Below are 22,605 nucleotides of genomic sequence, written 5' to 3'. Positions count from 1 at the left end.
TGGTGCCCAGAGCAGAGGAGGTGGAAGGCGAAATCTGAGGAGAGGTGATGGAGAGGATGCAGGAGAGTGGTCCCCTACATGGGTACAGAGTGAAGGCCAGACTGCAGAGGAGGAACAAGGAGAGGTGGTGAGGACGAGGCTGTCATTGGGAGGCCCCGGAGCAGCAAACAGAAGGGTGCAGTGGGGAAGGTTGGAGGGAAGGCAGAAGGCTAGTCCCCCAAACCAAGGGCGTCTGCAACAGCTATGACAAAAGATGCAGCATGCATGCACCCATTTCCGTTGCCACATCCATGGCAGACGTCACTAATCAATCCCAGCACCCCTTTCCCAGTGATCACAGATACCATCTCAGAATCTCTCTCCACTGAGCCCTCCAGACCATCACTCCCTAAGAAACGGCCACCACTTTGCCAGGCTGACTCTGCAGACCCTTGACTCCCCAGCTTCCCCAGCAGCAGGGAACTAACTACCTTCCAGACCAGCCCATCGGACCTTGAGGTAGTTGTGCTTATCACAACATCCTGCCATGGGGGTGGTTCCCAGTCGCCCGCTTTGGACAGATTCTGCTTGGGGGGTCGGCTTCCTCCCAGCCCCCTCCGCTCACCCACACACTGGCCCCACTGGGAGTGTGGGGTGAAGCCCTGGGGGCAGCCACAGCGGTAACCCCCCAGCTCGTTCTGGCAGCCGTGTTGGCAGCGATGAGGCCCGTCACATTCATCCACATCTGTGAGACGCCGAGAGGAGAGAAGGCTTGCCTGGCGGCCCTCAGGACCACCCCCAGGGCCTAGACACCACCCAACGCCCGGTTCTACCTTTGCAGCCATGGCCTGAGCTGTCCAGGGTGAAGCCTTGATAGCACTCACAGCTGAAGCTGCCTGGGGCATTGTGGCAGTGTCCACGGGTGCCACATGGGCCAGGCTGGGCCAAGCACTCGTCATTGTCTGCAGAGGACAGAGAATGGGCAGGGCCACCTGCTGGTTAGGGGGTTCATGTCGGGCACTACGATACCAGGCCTACCACCTGATCAACTGTTCCAGGCAAATCTCTTTTATATATATATATATATATATATATATATATATATATATATATACACACACACACACACACACACACACACACATATTTTTTGGCTGCACCATGCAGCTTGCAGGATCTTAGTTCCCAGACCAGGGATCGAACACACAGCCCCTGCATTGGAAGCGCAGAGTCTCAACCACTGGACAGCCAGGGAAGTCCCCCAGGCAAATCTTAACTTCTCTGGGCCTCAGTTTCCCTCTCTGTGAAAGGAGATCCATAACAATTCCCACTTCACAGAACTGTCACAAACACTTGAGATCAAGCACATATAGGACTTTGAATCTCATCTCTACCACCTCAGTGCTGTGTGACGTAGGGCAACCGACTTACCCTCTCTGTACCTCAGTTTCGTCAGCTGTAGCATGGAGATGATAATATCTACCTCATTGTGTTTTGTGAGAATTAAATTAACCTAATCACATGAAGCACTGGGACAGTGCTCACCCTAAGAGTAAAAGATTTAACAAAACCCCTTTTCCTTCTCTGTGGGAAAATGACCTGGGGTAACTGTTGCACTCTGTCCTCATGGAAACCTGACAATTGTGGGATGTCAGCCAGAGTTATGGATTGAATGTGTGTGTCCCCCCACCCCAATGCCACCACTGCCAAATTCCCATGTTGAAACCCTAACCCCCAGAGTGATGGTATTAGGAGGCGAGACCTTTGGGAGGTGATTAGGGTTAGAAGAGGTCATGAGGGTGGGGCCCTCCTGATGGGATTGGTGCCCTTATAAGAAGAGACACCAAAGAGCTTTACTCTTGTTCTCTCCCTACCACGTGAGGACACAGGAGGAAGGTGGCCGTCTGCAAGCCAGGAAGAGGCCCTCATCAGAACCTGACCCTGTTAGCATGTTAATCTTGGACTTAGAGCCTCCAGACTGTGAGCAATGTCTGTTTTTTAAGCCACCCAGTCTATGATATTTTGTCATGGCAGCCCGAGCTAAGACAGGCCTGGTTATCAGGCAACATTGCTATGGTGGTCATGGCACATGGTGGTAAATTGCATTGGGATTGGAGTCATGGAGAATGAACCATACATTTTTAGGGGGAACCCTAATTTAGGATTCCTTGACTATAGAGATTTTTTTTTAAGTTTTAAAAATTTATTTTATTGAAGGATAGTTGATTTACAATGTTATATTAGTTTCTGGTGTACAGCAAAGTGATTCAGTTATGCATAAATATATTCTTTTCCATTATGGTTTATTGAGTGATACTGAATATATCAATACTTCACTGTGCTATACAGTAGGACCTTGTTGTTTATCCATTCTATATATAATAGTTTGTATCTGCTAGTCCCAAACTCCCACTCCATCCCTCCCCTCCCCCTTGGCAACCGCAGGTTTGTTCTCTATGTCTGTGAGTTCGTTTCTGTTTTGTAAATAAGTTCATTTGTATTATATTTTAGAGTCCACATATAAGTGATATCATATGGTATTTGTCTTTGTCTGACTAACTTCACTTAGTATGATAATCTCTTGGCCCATCCATGTTGCTGCAAATGGCATTATTTCATACTTTTTTATGGCTGAGTAGTATTCCACTGTATATATACACACCACATCTTCTTTACTGAGTATGGAGATTCTTGACACCAGGCACATCCCTGTGGGAACCTGGAATCTCTCTTGGGTACAAGAGGCATTGGGACATGGGGCTTCTAAGCCTCTGTGTGCACACGCATACAGCTGCACACACACAAATGCCATAGTAAGTGTGCTCACCTTAGGAAGGAGGGAAAATAACTTGACTGTACAGAAAAAGGAGAAATGCCAGTCATTTCGTTGCTAGGAATGCTCACTCCTCCCACAGATATGCACACGGCTCACTCCTTCACCTCCTTCAAATCTTTCCCCTTTCAGTGAGGCTTGCCATTATTCCTGCAGCCCACCTAGCAATTCCACTTCTGGGCGTATTTATCCAAAGAAAATGAAAACACTAACTCGAAAAGATATCTGCACCCCTACGTTCACTGCAGCATTATTCAGAACAGCCAAGACCTGGGAACAATCTAAGTATCCAAAGATGGATGAATAAAGAAAATGTGTTGGGCTTCCCAGGTGGCGCAGTGGTTGAGAATCTGCCTGCCAATGCAAGGGACACGGGTTCGAGCCCTGGTCTGGGAAGATCCCACATGCCGTGGAGCAACTAGGCCCGTGAGCCACAGCTGCTGAGCCTGCGTGTCTGGAGCCCGTGCTCCGCAACAAGAGAGGCCGCGATAGTGAGAGGCCCGCGCACCGCGATGAAGAGTGGCCCCCACTTGCCGCAACTAGAGAAAGCCCTCGCACAGAAACGAAGACCCAACACTGCCAAAAATAAATCAATAAATTAATTAAAAAAAAAAAAAAGAAAATGTGTTATATACATACAATGGAATATTATTCAGCTATAAAAAAGAAGGCGATCCTGCCATTTGTGATAACATGGTTGGACCTTGTGGGTATTTTGCTAAGATGAAATCAGTCAGACAGAGAAAGACAAATGCCGTGTGATCCCACTTATATGTGGAATCTAAAAACAAGACAAGAAAGCCAAGCTCACAGATACAGAGAACAGACTTGTGGTTGCCAGAGGAGGGTTTGGGGGGTGATTGAAAGGGGTGAAGGTGGTCAAAGGTACAAACTTCTAGTTATAAAATAAATAAGTCATGGGATGTAATGTACAGCATGGTGACTGTGGTTAATAATATTGCATTGAGGGCTTCCCTGGTGGCACAGTGGTTAAAAATCCGCCTGCCAATGCAGGGGACACGGGTTCGAGCCCTGGTCTGGGAAGATCCCACATGCCACGGAGCAACTAAGCCCGTGTGCCACAACTACTGAGCCTGAGCTCTAGAGCCCAGGAGCCACAACTACTGAGCCCGCATGCCACAACTACTGAAGCCCGCGCGCCTAGAGCCCATGCTCCACAACAAGAGAAGCCACCACAGTGAGAAGCCCGCACACTGCAACAAAGAGTAGCCCCCGCTCGCCGCAACTAGGGAAAGCCTGTACAGAGCAATGAAGACCCAACGCAGCCAAAAATAAAATAAAAATAAAATAATAATACTGCATTGAATGAGATAATGCCATTTGAAGCAACAAGGATGGACCCAGAGATTATCATACTAAGCAAAGTAAGTCAGAGAATGACAGATATTATATGATATCACTTATATGTGGAATCTAAAAAGATGATACAAATGAACTTATTTACAAAACAGAAACAGACTCACAGACTTAGAAAACTAATTTATGGTTACCAAAGGGGAAAGGTGAGGGAGAGGGATGAATTAGGAGTTTGGGATTAACATATACACACAAAAAAATAGATAATCAACGAAGACCTACTGTATAGCACAGGGAACTCCACTCAATATTCTGTAATAACCCTATATGGGAAAAGAATCTGAAAAAGAATAAATATGTGTGTATGTATTACTGATTCACTTTGCTGTACACCTGAAACTAACACAACATGGTAAATCAACTATACCCCAATATAAAATAAAAATTAAATTAAAAAATCTGTTAAGAAAAAAAAATAATACTGTACTGTATGTTTGAAAGTTGCTAAGAGAGTATATATTGAGTTCTCATCACAAGAAAAAAATTTTGTGATTATGTGATGACGGCTGTTAACTAGCCTTATTGTGATCACTTCGCAATATACATAAATATCGAGTCATTATGTTGTACACCTAAAACTAATATAATGTTACATGTCAATTATATCTCACTTAAAAAATAGAATTATATTGCAGCCCTCCTGATTGCCTTCCCCTGCTTTCTACTTTTTCTTTCTTTCATGTCCCACATCACCTTCTAACACGCTACAGTGGTAATTTGTTATGTTTGTTTCTAGTCATTCCCTGACAGACGGGATGGTTCATGAGGCAGCAAGCTTGACCCTTGTGTTCAATTGCTGTGCCCTCAGGGTCTAGAACAGGACGAGGCAAACTGCTTCCGTAAAGGGCCAGGTAGGAAATATTTTTTACTCTGTTGCAACTACTTGGCTCTGCTGTTGTAGGAAAAGCAGCCACAGACAATACGTAAATGAATGGGCATGGCTGTGTGCCAATAAAACTTTATTGACAAAAGCAAGCAGGGGGCCGGGCTTGACCTGCGGGCTGGAGTCTGCTGAGCTCTGGTCTAGAGCACTGCCTGGTACACAGGTGTTCAGTAGGTGTTGGCTGAGTGGATTCGTGGGAGCCTGAATGAAGCCACCCACTTCTAGGTTCAGCCCTTGAGGGAGGTCTGGTTCTCCCAGGTCACAAGACACTAAGAAGTGACGGTTGGATTGCGTGAGCCCCTTGGCTTTTGGGGGCACCCTGGGGAGGCCCTCTGGGAGAGACTTGGCAGGTCAAGGGCGAGGGTAGGTGTCCTGGGCCAAGGTCAGAGAGACTCCTGAGGGTGGCCTCCCAGGTCCCTAGGGCAAGGAAGGAGACCGAGGTCCCAGTTGCCACCAGGACGTAAGCAGCAACAGAGCAAGGGCTTTGTTCTAATCACCCTGTGTCCCCGATGTGTGGCACACACGGTGCATTTGCCACTTACTTGGTGAAGGCTGGGGCCAAGCACCAGCCGCGAGGGCCGAGGGGACTCACCGAAGCAGGCCTGGTGGTGCTGGGTGAAGCCAGGGGGACAGCGACAGGTGAAGGCACCGATGGTGTTGACGCAGAAGAACTGGCAGTTGTGCTGCCTGGAGGAGCACTCGTCCACGTCTGCAGCACAGAGGATCCCAGGGGGCTCAGGGCAGGGCCCGCTGGGACTGCGGGGTTCCCAAGGGAGACACCCTGGAGACAGCACCCGACCCCATGCAGTGGGAGCGTGTGAGATGCCCCTGGGGGGGACAGGGACAGAGCCCCATGGCGCGTGGGTGGGGAGAGAGGGACGTCACCTCTGCAGATCCTGCCGTTCTCCTCCAGCAGGTAGCCTCGGGGGCAGGCGCACAGGAAGCTGCCCTCGGTGTTTTTGCAGAGGAAGGGACATGGCGTGGGGGCCTGGCTGCACTCGTCCACATCTAGAGGGGATGCAGCACTCAGGAGGGTCAGTCAGACATTCCTGGGGGGCTCAGGGGTCCCTACCCCCACCCTGCTGAGGCCTCCTTCCCGGACCCCAGCTACCCAGAATCTGTGGGCTTACACAAGGAACTGGCTTTTTTTTTTTTTTTTCTTCTGTATAAAGCCAGAGAGTAAATATATTTGGTTTTGCAGACCAGACAGTCTCAATCCCAGCTACTCAACCCTGCCTCTGTGGCAGGAAAACAGCCACAGAGGGTAAGGAAACAAATAGGCGTGGCCATGTGCCAATAAAACTTTATTAACAAAAATAAGCAGAGGGCTGGACTCAGCCCTCGGGCAGGAATTTGCCGACCCTGACTTAGATGAACACCTGCTACACAATGTGACTGAAAAATCTTAGGATGCAGCAGATAACAGGAGGAAAGTGGTCCACATGGGCTGGGGGTGGAGGGAAGAAACAAGGATGCTTTGCTTCTGGTCTCAGTTTTTTCACGGGGGTGTGTGCCAGGCGCTGCATGGAGAGGCTCGGGGGGTGGGGCAGGGGGCTCACCCACGCAGGCTGTGGCAGTGGTGTCAGGCGCGTACCCAGCCCAGCAGTGGCAGCGGAAGGAGCCAAGGCTATTGATGCACTCGCCGTGGGGGCACAGGTGAGCGAGCACACGGCACTCATCCACGTCTGAGGACAAGCAGGGCTCGGCTGGGGCCGTCCCCCCTGGGTCACCAGGGCATGCCGCCTCCCTCGGGCCCACCAGCCCTCTCCCGGGAGGCAAGGCCAGCCTCTGCTCCCCCTCCCGGCACCCCAGAGCTGGCGGCCTGGCCCCTGTGAACCCCACCCTGAGGCGAATGAAACTCCTTCCACTGGACGCTGAGGATCCCCGTGGTGGGGACACACCCACACCATAGCCTCATCAGCGACACCTTCTCAGGGCACCCCGTCCACATACATGGAAGCAGAGATGCACGCACAAGCATTGCACACCAGTCACACGCTCAGACGCTTCTGCAGAATCACAAGGACACACGCTCATGGGCTCCTCTGAATGAGACACGCTCACACAGAAATACACTCACACTCGCTCACACACGTACCCACCCTCACAGACCTTATCACTGAACCAGCTCACTCCTTCTCACCCACTTTCTGGCGTGTACTCCTCACTCGGCTCCCACCCTCACTAGCACATGCACACATGCACGTGCACACACGCAAGGACAAGCTCACACACAGAATGCACACCAGCTCACCTGCTCTTTAACCAGCTTGCACACACAGGGGGATGCACACCAGCTCACACGCTCACTAATGAGCCCACACACAGAACAAAGGACACACACACACACATGCTGGCTCACACACCTGCTCCCCCATCCCACCCAAGTTCATGCACACACGCAGAGCGACGAACAGGCTCTGGTTCACGCTGGTCCACACACCTGCCAGCACAGAGGTGCACACACTGGCTCACGTACTCTAACACCGGCTGAGGCACAGACACACAACCGTGAACAGATCCCCACCCACCTCGGCCGTCGGCGGTGTAGCCCGAGCCATGGGGGCACAGCTTCTTGTGGGTGGCAGTGCCGGGCAGGGGACAGAGCTCGCAGTGGGGGCCCCAGCCGCGGCCACCCCCGCAACAGCACTCGGCCCTGGTGACCGCCTCGCCGCCACTGGACTGAGCCTGGCACGTGGCCTGCAGCACCTCGGAGAAGCAGGGCCCTTGCCGGGTGTCTGGAGAGAACGGGTGGGGATGGTGGGTGGGAGGAACGAGCTGTCTGGGTGCCCCTTCCCCGTGGCGTCCAGCGGTGTTGAGAGTCTACACGTGGGCTCCCAGCATCTCCGACGTATCTGTGCCAGTGCGTCGGGTGACATCTTGCAAGCTGTGGTTGCCTAGTGCTGTTAAATGCCCTCTCAGGGCTGGGGCCGGGCTGGGGCAGAAGCTGCAGACCCCAAATCGGAGAGGTACCCCTGGGCTGCAGAGGATGGCTTCCTGAGGTCAGAGGGCAGCATCCCTCTGGCCGCAGAGAGAACAAGGGACAGCGTGGAGGCAAAAGGTGGTGGCGTCCAGGACAGACAGTAGGGACAGAGCGAGGGGTGACGTCCAGGGAAGTGGGCAGGAGGCCATTGGGTTACCCCAGGAGGCTGGCTTGGGGGTCCGGGTGGGAGGTAGGGCATCGCTGAGACGAGGCTTGGGGAGCAAAGATGCTGAGCTGAATCTGGGGTGCATGGGGGATGGGGGTGTCCAGGAGGCAGCTGGATACACATGCTTGGTCTGAAGCTGCGGGGGTGGAGACTGCGCTCGGGGTAGGGGGAGAGTAAAAAGGGAGAAGAGTGGCAAGGACTGTGGGGACAGGGACAGACAAGTCGCCAGGACACACGGTACCACTGGGTCGCCCTCCAGGTTTAGCCCCTAGGAAGTGGTGAACCTGGGGAGGGCCGGTTCCTGGGTATGATGATGGACAGGGCAGGGGGAAGATGCTCTAATCTTCCAGGGGGTTTGACTGAAGGGACAAAGGGAAGCTGGGGGCGTGCGGTGGACACGTGTGTCTGGATTGGCTCAGTGACCCCCTCGGTGCCCCTGGCCCCGTCCCCGCCTTGGGGAGCTCCCAGGTGGCGGTGCCACATGCTGGGTGGCTATGTCCCCCGTACCTGGGCCTGGCCACACTCACCGTGGCACTCAGTGAAGCCAGGGCTGGGCTGGAATCCCTCGTCACAGTCACAGCGGAAGCTGCCTGCGGTGTTGATGCAGCGGCCATTGGCACAGAGGCTGGGCTGGGCACGGCATTCATCGTCATCTGAGGTGGGAGGGATGCGGCAGGCCGGGGTGGGGGGAGGCCAGAGTCCCTTGAGCTGGCCTCCACCTCCAGGGTCGATGCCTGCCCGCCCACACCCTCTGGCTTTGAACTCTCCCGTCCGTCGGGGGCAGGGAGGCCCTGCATGCCTGAAGCCCTCCTGTACCTGTGCAGCCCTCCCCAGAGCCCAGCTGGGGCCGCATGCCCGGGGGGCAGATGCAGGTGAAGGTGCCAATGAGGTTCTCGCACATCATGCCCCGGGCGTGGCAGTCCTGCTTGCTGTCTGCACACTCGTCCACATCTGCGGGCAACCCCAGACCAATGGGGCTCAAGGCCAGACACACCATGGACCAGCTCCAGGATGTGAGGACCTGGACCCCACCCCTCGGTGGCCTCGGTGGGCCAGAGTGAGGTCCTTGAAGCACTGCCAGGTGCCCGTTCCTCCCCTGACCGTCCCAGACCTCCTGGGAAGCCAAGGGAGGGGGGGGTCACAACTGCCCCAAACACTCGCATCCCCTGCCTACATCAGGGTCTGTGAATCTGTCTGGCCTTCACTGTGGTCCCTGGAACACTGACTCTGAAATAGCCCTTGAGGGACCAAGTCGCAGGCCAGGGTTTCTACCTTCGACACTGTGGACATTTGGGACTAGAAAATTCTTTGTGGTGGGAGGCTCTTCTGCACACTGTAGGATATTGAATAGCATCCCTGGCCACTCGATGCCTGTAGCACCCACCCACCCACCCACCCGTGACAATAAAAAATGTCTCCAGGCATTGCCACATGTCCCTGGGTTGGGGGCACAATCGCTGTCCCCACTGTGTTAGCCCACTCAGAGCATGTCCAGCCACAACTGGAGAGGCCCCCAAAGCCACACTCACTGTTCTGTTAGATTGGGGAGCCAAGGAGATGCTAGCACCCCCTTTCATAACTATAAAAACAGAACCACTACTCACAAAAGAGCACCCATTGCACCCTCACTTGCCTCAGCTCTCCCCTCACTTTATCACTTATTGCTCACTCCCACCCTTGGAGGCAGAGGTCTTATTTCTTCATTTTCTCTCGGGACTGAGGCATGGGGAGCCCCAGGGCCCTATCCATAGCCCGCCTGCCCAGACGGGTCCTACCTCGGCACATGGCCCCATCCTCTCGCAGGGCATAGCCAGCCGGGCAGGTGCACACGTAGGAGCCCTCAGTGTTGTGGCAGCGGAAGGCGCAGAGCAGGGGATTCAGGGAGCACTCGTCAATGTCTGGGGAGGCCAGTGGAGGTGCCGGCTGGTCGGGGTCTGCCTGCGGGACCCCCTGTCCCTCTCTCAGGCCAGCCCCCCTCACCCCCATCACACAGCCCAGGTCTGGGCAGGCAGGGTCGTACCCTCACAGGTCATCATGGGACCAGGCTCAAAGCCATCAGCACAGGCACATTCGAAGCCTCCAATGATATTGGTGCAGGTGCCTTCCCCGCAGGGGTGTCCGACGGAGCACTCGTCTGTGTCTGGGTGGGGGTAAGGGGGTGGTCAGAGCCTGCCGAGGGCTCCCACCCTTGACATGATCCTGTCTGCCTCCTGCTGACTGCCTACAGACTGGATAGGGCCAGATCTGCTGCACCTTTAGGTTGGACGCAGGGCAGGCATGCAGTATGTGTTCAATGAATAAATGAATAAGTAAATGAGTGAGTGAATGAATGAGTGAAGAGCAAGTAAATGAATGAAAAGTGTGCGAATGCGTGAATGAATAAGTAAATGAATAAATGAATGAGTGAATAAACATCAGCAAGAAGGACGAGTGGGTGGGGGAGAGTGACAGTGGCTGAGCAGCAGGGTGCTGCCTTGGGTGGTGTCTGCCCTCCCCGGCTCCTTCCTCCCCTGGGAAGCAGGCTGGGGCGGGCTGGTCACTCACCCACGCAGCTGACACCTGTGAAGTCCAGGCTGTAGCCAAAAGGGCACTCGCAGCGGAAAGAGCCATCAGTGTTGACACAAAGGCCGTTAGCACAGACGCCAGGGTTCTCCGCACACTCGTTCACGTCTGCAGGTAGCGGAGGTTGCAGGCACGGCATCTGTCATGCCCTGGCCACACTCAGGGTCTCTTCCTTTCCTCCAGGGGGGTGGAGCCCAGGGCTACCCATGGGTCAAGGAGGGAGCCTGAGACTTGGAAACCAGGGTAGAGCCCAGACAGGGCTGGGCGGGAAAGGAGGAGACTGCGGTGGCCCAGGGGGGCTCTTAGCATGTGGGCGAGGGGCTCACCTTCCCGAGAATCATCCGGGCCTGGGACTGCCCCATGGCCAAAGGGGCACAGCTCCTGAAAGGCGGCTGGACACCGAGAGGGGAAGGGAGGTGAGGGTCTGGGGCCACGTGCAGCCCCCAGGATGCCCCTGTGTGTAGGGAAGGCTGAAGGAGAGCAGATGGGGGCAGGCAGGCAGGGTCAGGGGAGACTGGACGGGGGTGGGTGCTCACCACTGCCCTCCTGAGGACACAGCTCGCAGGGGTCATTCCAGCCCTCGCCGGGCCTCTGGCTGCAACAGCACCGGGTCTTCGTGGTGTTGAAAGCTTTGGGTGCCGAGCACTTTCCAGCCTCGAAATGGATGAAGCAGAAACTCTGCCGTGTGTCTGTGGGGTGATTCCCCAGAGAAACGCTAGGAGGGCTAGCCACCCCAGTCCTCATGAATAGGGTGGTCCTGACCCTACCAGCAACCAATCAGAACGCTCCAGAATCACTCCATGGTGATTGGTTCAGGGACGGACATGTGACCCACACCGGGCCAATGAGGGTCAGCCCCGGGGTTTTTGCTGAAAATCTGAGAATCCCTTCCAGCAACACCCCACATTCACATCTGTGGGGGTCATCCCAGGCTGGGAGAATAGTCAAACCTAGCCACGTTACTCTTGGATCAGAATTCCTTTCCTGGAGGGGCAAAGTGACTCATTCCAGAGCCAGAGGACCCAAGATTTCAGACTCCAAATCCTCGTTACTGACTCCCAGTCAGCCCTGGACCACCACCGGCCTGAGATGTCCTTACAGATAGGTTGGGGTTTGGTTCACCACTGGCCCCCATAAAAACAAATACTTGTTGAGTTACCCTGCCCTCTGCCTTGTTGCCCTAACCTGGGAGAGAAGAGGCCAGCTCAGTCTGGGTGAGGCTAGCCCACACTGGACAAGGCTCCTGGAGAGCCATACAAGAAACTGCAGCCCCCTTTCTGGGTGATCCAGCTCTTCCCCCCCCCCACCTCCCACCTCTTCCCTAACCCTGTGTGCTCCCTGGCCCCAGACTCACCAAAGCAACGGTGCCCGTTGTCAGACAGGACAAAGCCAGGTGGGCAGAGGCACTGGAAGCTCCCGGGGCTGTTGGTACAGGTGCCAAAGAGGCATAGGTTGGGCTCTTCCAAGCATTCGTTGATGTCTGGAGGGGCAGGGACATGAGGTGGGTGGGGTGCAGCAGGCCCTCCACTGGGGTGGGTGGTCTCAGCTGCTGGGAGGGGCAGATGGAGTGGGGGGCCCAGCCAGGGAGGGTCCAGGGACTGACGCAGGGTGGGGTCCCCAGGGCTCAGGATTAGCTGGAGCACCAGGTGGGCAGTGTGTGTGGGGGTCTTTCCTAGAAGGTGTCTCCAGGTTAGGGGTCATGGTCTGGAAAAGTTCATCTTTAGAGAGTAAATTTATACAGAGCTAACTAAGACTAGATAAAATTAGCCTACAGTGGTAGAAGTTAGCTTGCATTGTACTAGGCTAGCCCATCTGCTCAGGCCAGATTGGCCCACATTAGCCCAGGCTGTACAAGGCTAGTCCAAGTGGATGAATGGACCAGAAGTGTTCAGGCCAGACTGGTCCTTGACCACCACTCATCAGGTGAGAAGTTCCATGTTTGGTGCAGTGAGACCCACACCCATGCCCATCTTATAGGATTCATGAGGAAGCCTGGGGGCCCCAGAGAGAGAGAGCCCTGAGCCAAGAGAGCATCCTAATAACAATAACAGTATATGGAGCTGTATTGGGCGCTGTGCTAACTGCATCTCTTCACTCACCACCACCCCAGCTGGCATTCCCATTTTACAGATGGGGGAAGAACAGAGGCCCGGAGGTACCTCCCTGGCCCCAGAGCTGGGAGGTGAGGCCAGACACTCACCGACACAGTGGTCACTCTGAACCTGGAAGCCGGGGGGACAGATGCAGCGGAAGGAGCCCTCAAGGTTCTGGCAAGTGCCTGGCAGGCAGGTTCCCGCGAGGCTGAGACACTCGTTGGCGTCTGGGGAGAGGAGGAGGAGGGGTCCCAGCACCAGCTGGTGGCAGGGGCTTGCCAGGGGCTAGGGCCGGCACCTATGGTCACTGCACGATGGCCAAGGCCCCCAGACAAGCCTTTCTGGATCCAGAGGAAGGGCTGATACTCAGGAAAACAGGGACATCTGGAGAAGAATATTCTCGGTCTTGATGGGGGTTATAGGTGGAGCCAGGGGAAGGGGAAGCAAAGTTCCTAATCTCAAGCCACTTGCACACCCCTTTCATGGTTTCCATGGCATCCATTCAACACCTCTATTATACTATACTTCATAAAACTTAGAGCTTCAAGACAGCCTCACCCTAAACCACAAACCCTGTGAAAACATGGGTGTGATGTGCTGGTTTTATATCTTAAAATAAGTGCATGGTTATGAAATGGAACCATGCTCACTCGGAAGTACCAACTGCAGGTAAACTTGGAGTAGGGGCTGGCTGAGATGGCTTCCAGCACCATGGTGAGACTCACCTATGCAGTTCTTCCCATCACTCGTGAGCTCAAAGCCATCCTGGCAGAGGCAGTGGAAGGAGCCTGCTGTGTTGAGGCACTGGCCAAATCGGCACACCTGCCCCACGATGGTGCTGCATTCATCCATGTCTGCAGATGGAAGATGGGCCAGCGGGGTCACCCACATAGCCTAGGGCTCTGAGCCTCCCTTGCTCTTCTGTTCACAAAGTTGAGTTGATGGCAGTGACTTCAATTTATTGAGCACTTATATACCAGCTGTATATTAACCCTCCAACTATCCTATAAACTATCCTATAACTATCCGATAAAGCAGACACCAATATTTTCTAATATGAGCATTTAAGGCTATGAATTTGCCTGTACATACTACCTTAGCTGCGTCCCACAAATTTTGTTATGTTGTGTTTTCGTTTTCATTTAATTCAAAATGTTTTCTAATTTTCTTTATGATTTGTTCTTTTTTCTATGGATTCTTTAGGAGTATATTGTTTAACTTCCAAACATTTGGGGATTTTCTGGATATCCTTCTGTGACTGATTTCTAGTTTACTTCACTTACATTCCAAGGACCTACCTTGTGTAACCTCAATTTTTAAAATTTTGTTGTTTATCTTATGGCCCAGAATATGGTCTCTCCTGGTGAATGTCCACGTGCACCTGAGAAGAATGTATGTTCTGGGATGTTCTATAAATATCACTCAGGTCTAGGTGGTTCACATGATTGTTCAGGTGTTCTATATTCTTACTGATCTTCTACTTGATCCCTCTATTACTGAGGGAGGAGTGTTAAATCCTCTAACTGTAATTATGGATTTGTCTATTTCTTTTTCAGTTCTATCAATTTTCACTTCATGTGTTTTGAAGTTCTATTGCTAGCTGCATATGCATTTATGATTGTTATGTCTTCTCAGTGAAATGACCCCTTAATCAATATACATTGACTCTCTTTATTTCTGGTAATATTCCTTGTTCAGAAGTCAATTTGGTCTGATATTAAGATAGGTAGGTACGACTATTAACCTTCTTTTTACAGAGAAGGAAACTGAAGCACAGAGAGGTAAATGACTTGCCTAGGGTCACACAGCTGGCAGATGGCAAAGCTGGGATTTGAATTCACACCACCTGACCTTGGAATCCACTTTCAACCATTGCACTCAACTGCCAGCATCCCACCACCCAGGTCTTGTATTCACTGTTCACCTTTCTCTCTGTACTGTCCATCTCCTTCTTATCAACCTGAGTGTAAGCTCTAGTGAGGGACCCTCGGTACTTGACAATTGAAGGGGTTTGGAGAACTTTATGGTTAACTAGTTTTCAATCCCCTGAGGTTGTTTTTCTGAAGGCATCCCTGGGGCGAGATCCTTAATTTCAGAGGGGTGCCCTCAAGCCAAGAACCCACTTTTCAGTGGGGGTGCACTGAGGCTTGCCCACCAGCCCGGGCAGCTCACCCACGCAATGTCCGTTGTGTGTCACCACAAAGCCAGGGAAGCAGAGGCAGCTGTAGGAGCCGATGATATTCTTGCAGGTCCCATTTCCGCATGGCTGCTGGTCACACTCGTTGACGTCTGCCAGAGCAAAGCCCCTGATCCCCGCCCAGCTCACCCAGGGCATCGGGCAGCTTGGGCAGTGAGGGCCTGGCTGGACCCAGCCCCCCTCTCCTGCACTTCACCCTGCCCAGGTGGCTGGGAAGTGATGGCTGGGAAATACCCCTATTTATTACTTCCATTCTACAGATGGGAAAACTGAGGTGCAGGGAGGTGAATAAGTCATTTACCTAAGGTCTCAGGTGCCAGGGCTCACAGCTGTGAGTCTGTGAATCAGGATGGACAGAAGCACCATCCCCACCCCAGGGGAGGTGTAGACCCATGGCCCCTCGCCCTTGGCAGCCTGGCCTAAGAGGAAGGAGCAGAGGGGGCTCTCACCCATGCACAGGGTCTGGTCTGCTGAGGCCCGGAAGCCACGGTGACACAGGCACATGTAGCTATCAGCTGTGTCCACGCAGTCGCCATGGCTACAGACGTTTGGGATCTCCCGACACTCATTCCGTCCTGAGGGAGGGCAGGGAGTGTGGTGCCCCCGGAGTCCCCACCCCACAGTGTGTCCCGAGCCAGCACACGTGGCAGTGGGCGAGCCCGACCGCCTACCCATTCTAGCTGCTGTCCCAGGGGAAATGCTTCACCTCCCATTTCACCCTCACGACTCCCCTGTTAACAGATGCTCTCAGCACCCCCACCCCAAAGTACAGCCAAGGAGGGAATTCCCGGGCAGTCCAGAGGTTATAACTCCATGCTTCCACTGCAGGGGGGACATGGGTTCGATCCCTGGTCAGGGAACTAAGATCCTGCAAGCTGGGTGGCACAGCTCCCCCCACCCCGCCCCCCAAAAAAAGTACAGCCAAGGAACAAAGCCCGGACAGAGCCGTGCCCTACCCAAGTCACAGCGGGAGGCAGAGTCTGGCTTTGTCCTACACCCCACTCCCTCACCTCCTGACTGGGGTCCCCACTTACCCACGCAAGCCCCCCCTGGCGACAGCTTGTACCCTCGGGCACACTTGCAGCGGTAGCTGCCGGGGATGTTGATGCAGTTGGCATTCTGCTGGCAGGGGCTCTCCCCGCTGGCACACTCGTCCACGTCTGGGAAGTACAGCCAGCGGGGTGGGGTTGAAAGAGACTCTTCCCTGCAGAATCAAACCCTAAACCCAGCCCTCCCCCCCACTTCAGAGCAGGTGGTCCCTCCAGAAGCAGCCAGAACCACATTGAGCGGGGTGATGTGGGATGGAGCCCCTCGGAAAGGCGTTAGCCCCATACGCAGAGGGGGAAACTGAGGTTCACGGGGTTTAAAAGACTTGCCCAGAGAGCACAGGCTGGGAGGGGGGACCAGCATCCCACCCGGGGCTGGGGAGGCAGGGGGGCGGCACCTTCGCAGACCAGCAGCACCCTGTTGTAGCTGAAGCCCGTGGGGCACTCGCAGCGGAAGCTCCCGATCTGGTTGATGCAGACGCCATTGGCACAGATGGCAGGGATCTCCCCACACTCGTCGATGTCTGGGGAGGGCGCCAGCCGTCAGGAGCAGCCCAGCCCCCGGCAACGTCTGGGGACCCTGACCTAAGAGATCATGCAGTCTAGGAGAAGATGTGTCCCCCAACCAGCACACACTTGAAAAATTCTGCAGTGGCCAAACTATATCTGTTCACACCGGAAAGAAATCAGGATGTGGGAGGGAAGGCAGGGGGAGAGAGCCTCTTTCTCAACAAAAATGCACATTTGCTGTGACCCAGCAAGCCTGCTTTGCGGGGTCTCCGGGAATGAAGCAGCCCTGTGTGTGAGCAGGAAGCTGCAGGGGAGGACCCATGGTGACGTTTAGCAAGAAACTGGAAACATCACCAGAGGAGTGGATGACAAAATGTGGTCCCTCCCTACAAGGGAATACGATTCATCCTGAAAAAGGGGTGAAGCACTGACACGCACTACAACGTGGACGAACCTTGAAAACATGATGCTCAGTGAGAGAAGCCAGTCCCCAAAGGACAGATACCGTACGATTCCATTTATATGAAACGTCCAGAACAGGCAAATCCACAGAGATCGAAAGTGGAATAGTGATTGCCAGGGGCTGGGGGAAGGCAGAACGGGGAATGACTGTTCATGGGGACAGGGTTTCTTTTTGTGTGATGAAATTGTTCGAACTTAAATTGAAGTGATGGGGCACAGCTCTGTGAATATACGAAAACCCACTGAAAAAAACCCACTTTTGATGGGTGAAGTATATCTCAATAAAGCTGTTGTTTATATAAAAGAACCTGGAATCTGCCTATGTGTCCACCCATGGGGGACTGACTTATGACCTGGGATGTGTCCATATATGGAATACTACAAAGCAGGGCAAAGAGGGAGGCAGTGCTGAGTGTAGGAACCTGGCTGGTTCTTCACGACTCTTTGCTGGGTGAAAAAAATAAGTTGCAGACAAGACATAAGAAAGCACAGAATTTATGTCCAACTCCCCAGAAAACAATGCCATGCATTTTCAAAGGTGGATCTCTATGTGTGTTTAAATGGATGAAAAAACAACTAGAAAGAAATACTCCAGGCGTAAAGCATGAATTCTATATCAATAAACCTGTTGTTTATATAAAAGAACCTGGAATCAGCCTGTATCCATCCATGGGAGACTGACTTATGACCTTGGGAGAGTATGAAGGAGACTTAGATTTGAGGGGGTGACTGGAGGGGGAGTTGCTCTTATCTGCTCTGTTCCAATTGTTGAAAATAAGGAGAATACAACCGTAGAATGAAAACAACTGAAAATAGGTTCATCAATTAAACACCGCACAGCTGAAATTTGGCATTCGGGTATCAAATTGTACAAAACCTCATTTAACTTAAAAAGGGAGTGTTCTGCTCCACGCTGCAACACGGATGAACCTTGGGGGCATTATGCTGAGTGAAATAAGACAGACACAAAAGGACAAATACTATATGAATCTGTTTCTATGAGGTCAGATTTAGAGACAGAAAGTAGAATGGCGGTTCCCAGGACCTGGGGGAGGGGGATCGGAGTTAGTATTTAATGGGGACAGAGTTTCAGTCTGGGAAGATGAAAAGTTCTGGAGATGGATGTTGGGGATGTTTGCACAACAGTGTGAATGTACTTAATGCCACTGAACTGGACACATAAAAATGGTTAAAATGGTAAATGTTATGTGTATTTTTACAGAATTTTAAAAAATGAATAACAATTTAATAAAAATACTCTCATTGCTTTTTTTTAAAAAAGGGGCATGATTCCAGGCCTGGGGAGTTGGAAGAGTGAGGGTGTGGGGTGGGGGAGGGTGGAAGGGAAAGAGCTGTGGGGGGAGGGGAAGAGAGGGGTCAGGGCTCTGGGCACAGAGTGACCTGGGGCTACAGGCAGGAGGGTGGTGGTCACTCACCGAGGGGCTTCCCTGTGTGGATGTCAACGACGAACCCGGGAACCTGGTTTCCACACAGGATCTGGTAATCCACTGGGCAAAGGAGAATGGCGAAGGCAGGGCGCTGGGGCTGCAGCCTCCCCGGGTGGACACCTCCTCCTCCTCTGATCAGCTTGTCTATCCCTGTAGCCCAGTGCTCACCTGGCCTCTGATAACTAGTCCCTCTCCCTCCCACCACTCTGACCAGCACTGGGAGGGTTATGGGTGCCATATACCTGTGCGGGGTGATCTTCTAACACATAGACATGACCTCCCTCATCTCTTCCCTGCATGAGTGCCACCAGCCACACCCCACTGTCCTCACCATAAAATGCAGACTCTTCAGTCTGGACCTCAAGAACCTTCACCCTCAGCCCCACCTTTCCTCCAACAGCATCTCCTGCCCTCCTGTTATATGATTTCATTCCATGTCTGGATGTGTCCTGCTCTGTCATACTACGAGAACTTTGCATATGCTGTTCCCTTTGCTGTTCCCTAGCATAGTCCACTTCAACCTTGAGGACTCAGGGCAGCCCACCACTCTGGCCCTGGACAGCTGATGACGCCATCCTTTGGCTCTTCCAGGGCAATTCACTCTCTGACTGTAGCCCACTGCTGACACCAAGATGCTGCTTGCCCGACCTCGATCCCCAGGTGGGTGGGTGTCCCTGGGCCCACCTGACAGACATGGGCAGGCATTTGGGTAGTGTCACCTTTCCCCAGGTCCCTACCTGCTCCTCACTCGCTCTTCTGCCTGTATCGTGATGAGAACAGACCAATCTCAGTGGCCCCTATGCCTAGTGTGGACTTCTGTCTCATCATATGCAACCTGCACCTCAGATTCAGGTGCATAAGATTCAGGTAGGTACCTAACTCCCAGCACATAATTTGTGAGTGACATTTGATCTGTCTTGACAATCTCATAACCATACTTGGCTGTCTGCAGTTTCCTCCCAGACTGCACAGCTTGGGTCTACCTTATTCTTATTTCCTAGAACCCAGAACAGGGCCCGGCACTCAGAGACAGCCAGTAATGACCCCTTCTCATACCACTGCACTGGGTTGAACAATGACCCTCCACCCCCAAAGTTCATGTCCACCCAGACCCTCTGAATGTGACCTTTTTGGGAAATAGGGTCTTTGCAGATACAATCAAGTTAAAGTCATCCTGGATCAGAGTAGCCCTAATGCAATGACTGGTGTCCTTATAAGAAATGAAGAGACATGTGGAGACACAGGGAGAAGCCATATGACTTGAAGGCAGAGATGGAGGAGATGCAGGTACAAGCCAAGCAACACCAAAGAATGCCTGGAGCCACCAGAAACCGGACGAAGCAAGTAAGAATTCATCCCTAGAGCCTCTGAAGGAAGCGTGACCCTGCCCACACCTTGATTTATGACGTCTAGCCTCCAAGACTGTGAGAAAATACGTTTCTGGTGTTTTTTTTTTTTAAGCCATCAAGTTTGTGGTATTTGTTGCCACAACCCTAGGAAACTAATTGTCTTAGTTCAGGCTGCTATAAGGAAATACCATGAACTGGATGGCTCCAATAACAAAGGTTTACTTCTCACAGTTCTGCAGGCTGGGAAGTCCAAGATCAAGGTGCCGGCAGATCTGGTGTCTGCTGAGAACTCTTCCTGTCTGTCTTCTTGCTGTGTCTCCACATGGCAAATAGAGAACCTTTCTTGTGTCTCTTCTTATAAGGGCACTAATCCCATTTAGAGGGCTCCATCCACATGACCTAATTAACTCCCAAAGGCTCCACCTCCAAATGCCATCACACTGGGGGTTAGGGCTCCAACATATGAATTTTGGGGGAACTCAAACATTCAGTCCATAGCACTAGTACACTTGTAACCCCCTAGTTATCCCCTCTACTCACCGCTCCATTCCTGCAGCTCTTTCTGATGCCTGGGCTGGTTGCTAGATCATCCTAATAGGTCTCATCCCAACTGCCAAAAAGGTCTTCTGCTCAGTCCTTCTTTCAGGACTTTGCTCCTGCTGTTCCTTGCCTGGAATACCCTTCTTCATCCTGACCGACATTTCTGTAATCCTCCCCAGAGCTTCTGCAAGCTTGCTCCGCCCGCAGCTCATGGGGCCCTGGTACCTCTAACCAGCTGTGCTTTTCTCTCTGGCCCTAGGCACTCACTCACTGACCCCCCCAAATAATCTGTGAGTGTTCAAGGTTCTTTAGCACAAATGAAATCCTCACTGATCCATCCTGAATTCCTCAAGTCTGTGAAATAGAAGGATGCCTTGCCCTCCTTAAAAGTATTGATTTTTCCATACGTTGATTGGGATGGAACTTCAACTCTTCAGCTCTCATCAAAACAACACAGACTCATCTGGGAGTCCTAAGTGCGGTGTGCCTCATTAAACACTGCATTAAAAAGGGCCAAGCTGGAATGAAGGCCAGGGAGGGGCACTTACGGCTGGCAGGGGTTGGGCAGGCCTCGCAGGGTCTATTCCAGGCCTGGCCAATGTTGTAAGAACAGCAGCACGTCTTCCGGGTCACGTTAAAGGTCAGCTCATTCCGACATGTACCGTTATAGTGCCGGAAGCAGACACTCTTCCTCATGTCTGCAGTTGGGTTGGGGTGAAGGATGCAGGCAAGAGACACCAGAGGAAGAGAGCCAGAGAGATAGGAACTCATTCACAAATCTATTTGGAAATTACTGGCTTGACTTCTCCCCAACACACATGAGGGTGCGCTCCACATTTTAGCCTTTCTCGGGCAGTGCACAACCTGGACAACCATACATGGCAGCCCTGGGTCCCTGAGCCCTGCAGCCTTGTTCACTGCTGCATACCAGCATCTCAAATACACTCACCCTCCCTCTCTCCTCCTACAAACATACCTCTCCACACTCTTCCAAGGCTTGGAGACTCCCAGAAGCCCCTCACACACCCAAGTGCTTTTTCCACAACTGCTGGACTCCCCCATCATCACACTTCGTACCCATGCAGTTATTGCCACCATTGACTTGCAGGTATTCCGCTGGGCAGACACAAGTGTAGTTCCCCAGAGTGTTGTAGCAGGTACCAGGGCCACAGATGCCCGAGTGTGAAGAGCATTCATCGATGTCTGCAGGGGGAGGGAGGAATTGTCTGCATCCAGGACTTGTCTGGATAACTCCCCACCCCAGGTCTGCCAGAGCCACTTCGCTACGCGGTTGAGTTTAGTTTCAAGATTAGGTTAAAATGCACAGACATCTTAGTGATGTATAAAGATATGGCACAGTGTTAGGTGGGGAAAAAAGTTTACTATGATCCCACTTCTATTAAGAGAAAACATGACCTGAGCTCATGAATTAATGATATTATCACCAAGAGTGGGGCAATCATGTGCTTCCCAGTGTGATGCAATAGGAAGCAAGAGCCCTATGAATAAAATATTCTTGAAAGAAAAAAGTTGATTCTCAACCTGATCGATCCCTTAGTCCAGAGGCAGCACACATTTTCTGTAAAGGGCCGGCAGTAAATGTTTTTTTCAGTTTTGCGAGCCAAACAATGGTCTCTGATGAGCTATTCACTTTGCCATGGTAGCGTGAAGGCAGCCAGCCATAGACAATGGGTAAACAAACTAGCATGCTGTGCCCCAATAAAACTTGACTTATGGCCACTGAAATGTGAATTTCATGTCATTTTCATGTGGCACAAAGTATTATTCTCCTTTTGATTTTTTCCAATAACCTAAAAATGTGAAAAGCATTCTTAGTGGGCTATACAAAAACAGGTGGTGGAATATTGGCAAGCTAGGAGTCACATTTCCAAAAATGGCAGAATAGGGAATGTCAGAGCTTTATTTCTCCACAAAAACAACTATTGAGCTGAGCAAAAACTGACAAAATTAACTTTTGAGGAACTCAGGAATCCAGTCAAAAACTTACAAAACCAGGGGATCTGATATATAAAATATCCTAGAGAATCCACAGAATGAAAACTATTAGAGCTAATAAATGAAGTGGCACAACTGCAGAATGCAAGATCAACACACTGACATAGAAATTTCAGTTGTATTTCTACAAACTACCAAAAAGCAATTGAAAAGGAAATTAA

At 52.1% G+C, this 22,605-nt stretch overlaps 1 protein-coding gene across 1 annotated transcript in view; it reads right to left on the bottom strand.

Annotated features, from left to right (window-relative positions):
* FBN3 (fibrillin 3) overlaps positions 1–22,605 on the bottom strand; it is an 88,853-nt gene that overhangs the window by 4,792 nt on the left and 61,456 nt on the right. Inside the window, exons 40-62 of the mRNA XM_059919175.1 lie at positions 21,506–21,631; positions 20,977–21,126; positions 18,528–18,599; positions 16,518–16,643; positions 16,108–16,233; positions 15,523–15,648; positions 15,049–15,165; positions 13,602–13,730; positions 12,984–13,103; positions 12,138–12,263; positions 11,320–11,472; positions 11,110–11,175; positions 10,766–10,891; positions 10,242–10,361; positions 9,997–10,119; positions 9,038–9,172; positions 8,749–8,874; positions 7,604–7,810; positions 6,632–6,757; positions 5,958–6,080; positions 5,665–5,781; positions 813–941; positions 605–724 (exon numbers count right to left, since the gene is read on the bottom strand). Of these exons, the coding sequence (XP_059775158.1) occupies positions 605–724; positions 813–941; positions 5,665–5,781; positions 5,958–6,080; positions 6,632–6,757; positions 7,604–7,810; positions 8,749–8,874; positions 9,038–9,172; positions 9,997–10,119; positions 10,242–10,361; positions 10,766–10,891; positions 11,110–11,175; positions 11,320–11,472; positions 12,138–12,263; positions 12,984–13,103; positions 13,602–13,730; positions 15,049–15,165; positions 15,523–15,648; positions 16,108–16,233; positions 16,518–16,643; positions 18,528–18,599; positions 20,977–21,126; positions 21,506–21,631 (2,889 nt within the window). The remainder of the gene's footprint in view (positions 1–604; positions 725–812; positions 942–5,664; positions 5,782–5,957; positions 6,081–6,631; positions 6,758–7,603; positions 7,811–8,748; positions 8,875–9,037; positions 9,173–9,996; positions 10,120–10,241; positions 10,362–10,765; positions 10,892–11,109; positions 11,176–11,319; positions 11,473–12,137; positions 12,264–12,983; positions 13,104–13,601; positions 13,731–15,048; positions 15,166–15,522; positions 15,649–16,107; positions 16,234–16,517; positions 16,644–18,527; positions 18,600–20,976; positions 21,127–21,505; positions 21,632–22,605) is intronic.

The sequence above is a fragment of the Balaenoptera ricei genome, chromosome 3 (genome assembly GCF_028023285.1).
Source record: "Balaenoptera ricei isolate mBalRic1 chromosome 3, mBalRic1.hap2, whole genome shotgun sequence".
In the NCBI taxonomy this organism is placed as follows: domain Eukaryota; kingdom Metazoa; phylum Chordata; class Mammalia; order Artiodactyla; family Balaenopteridae; genus Balaenoptera; species Balaenoptera ricei.
This window is presented reverse-complemented; position numbering and strand designations above follow the sequence as displayed.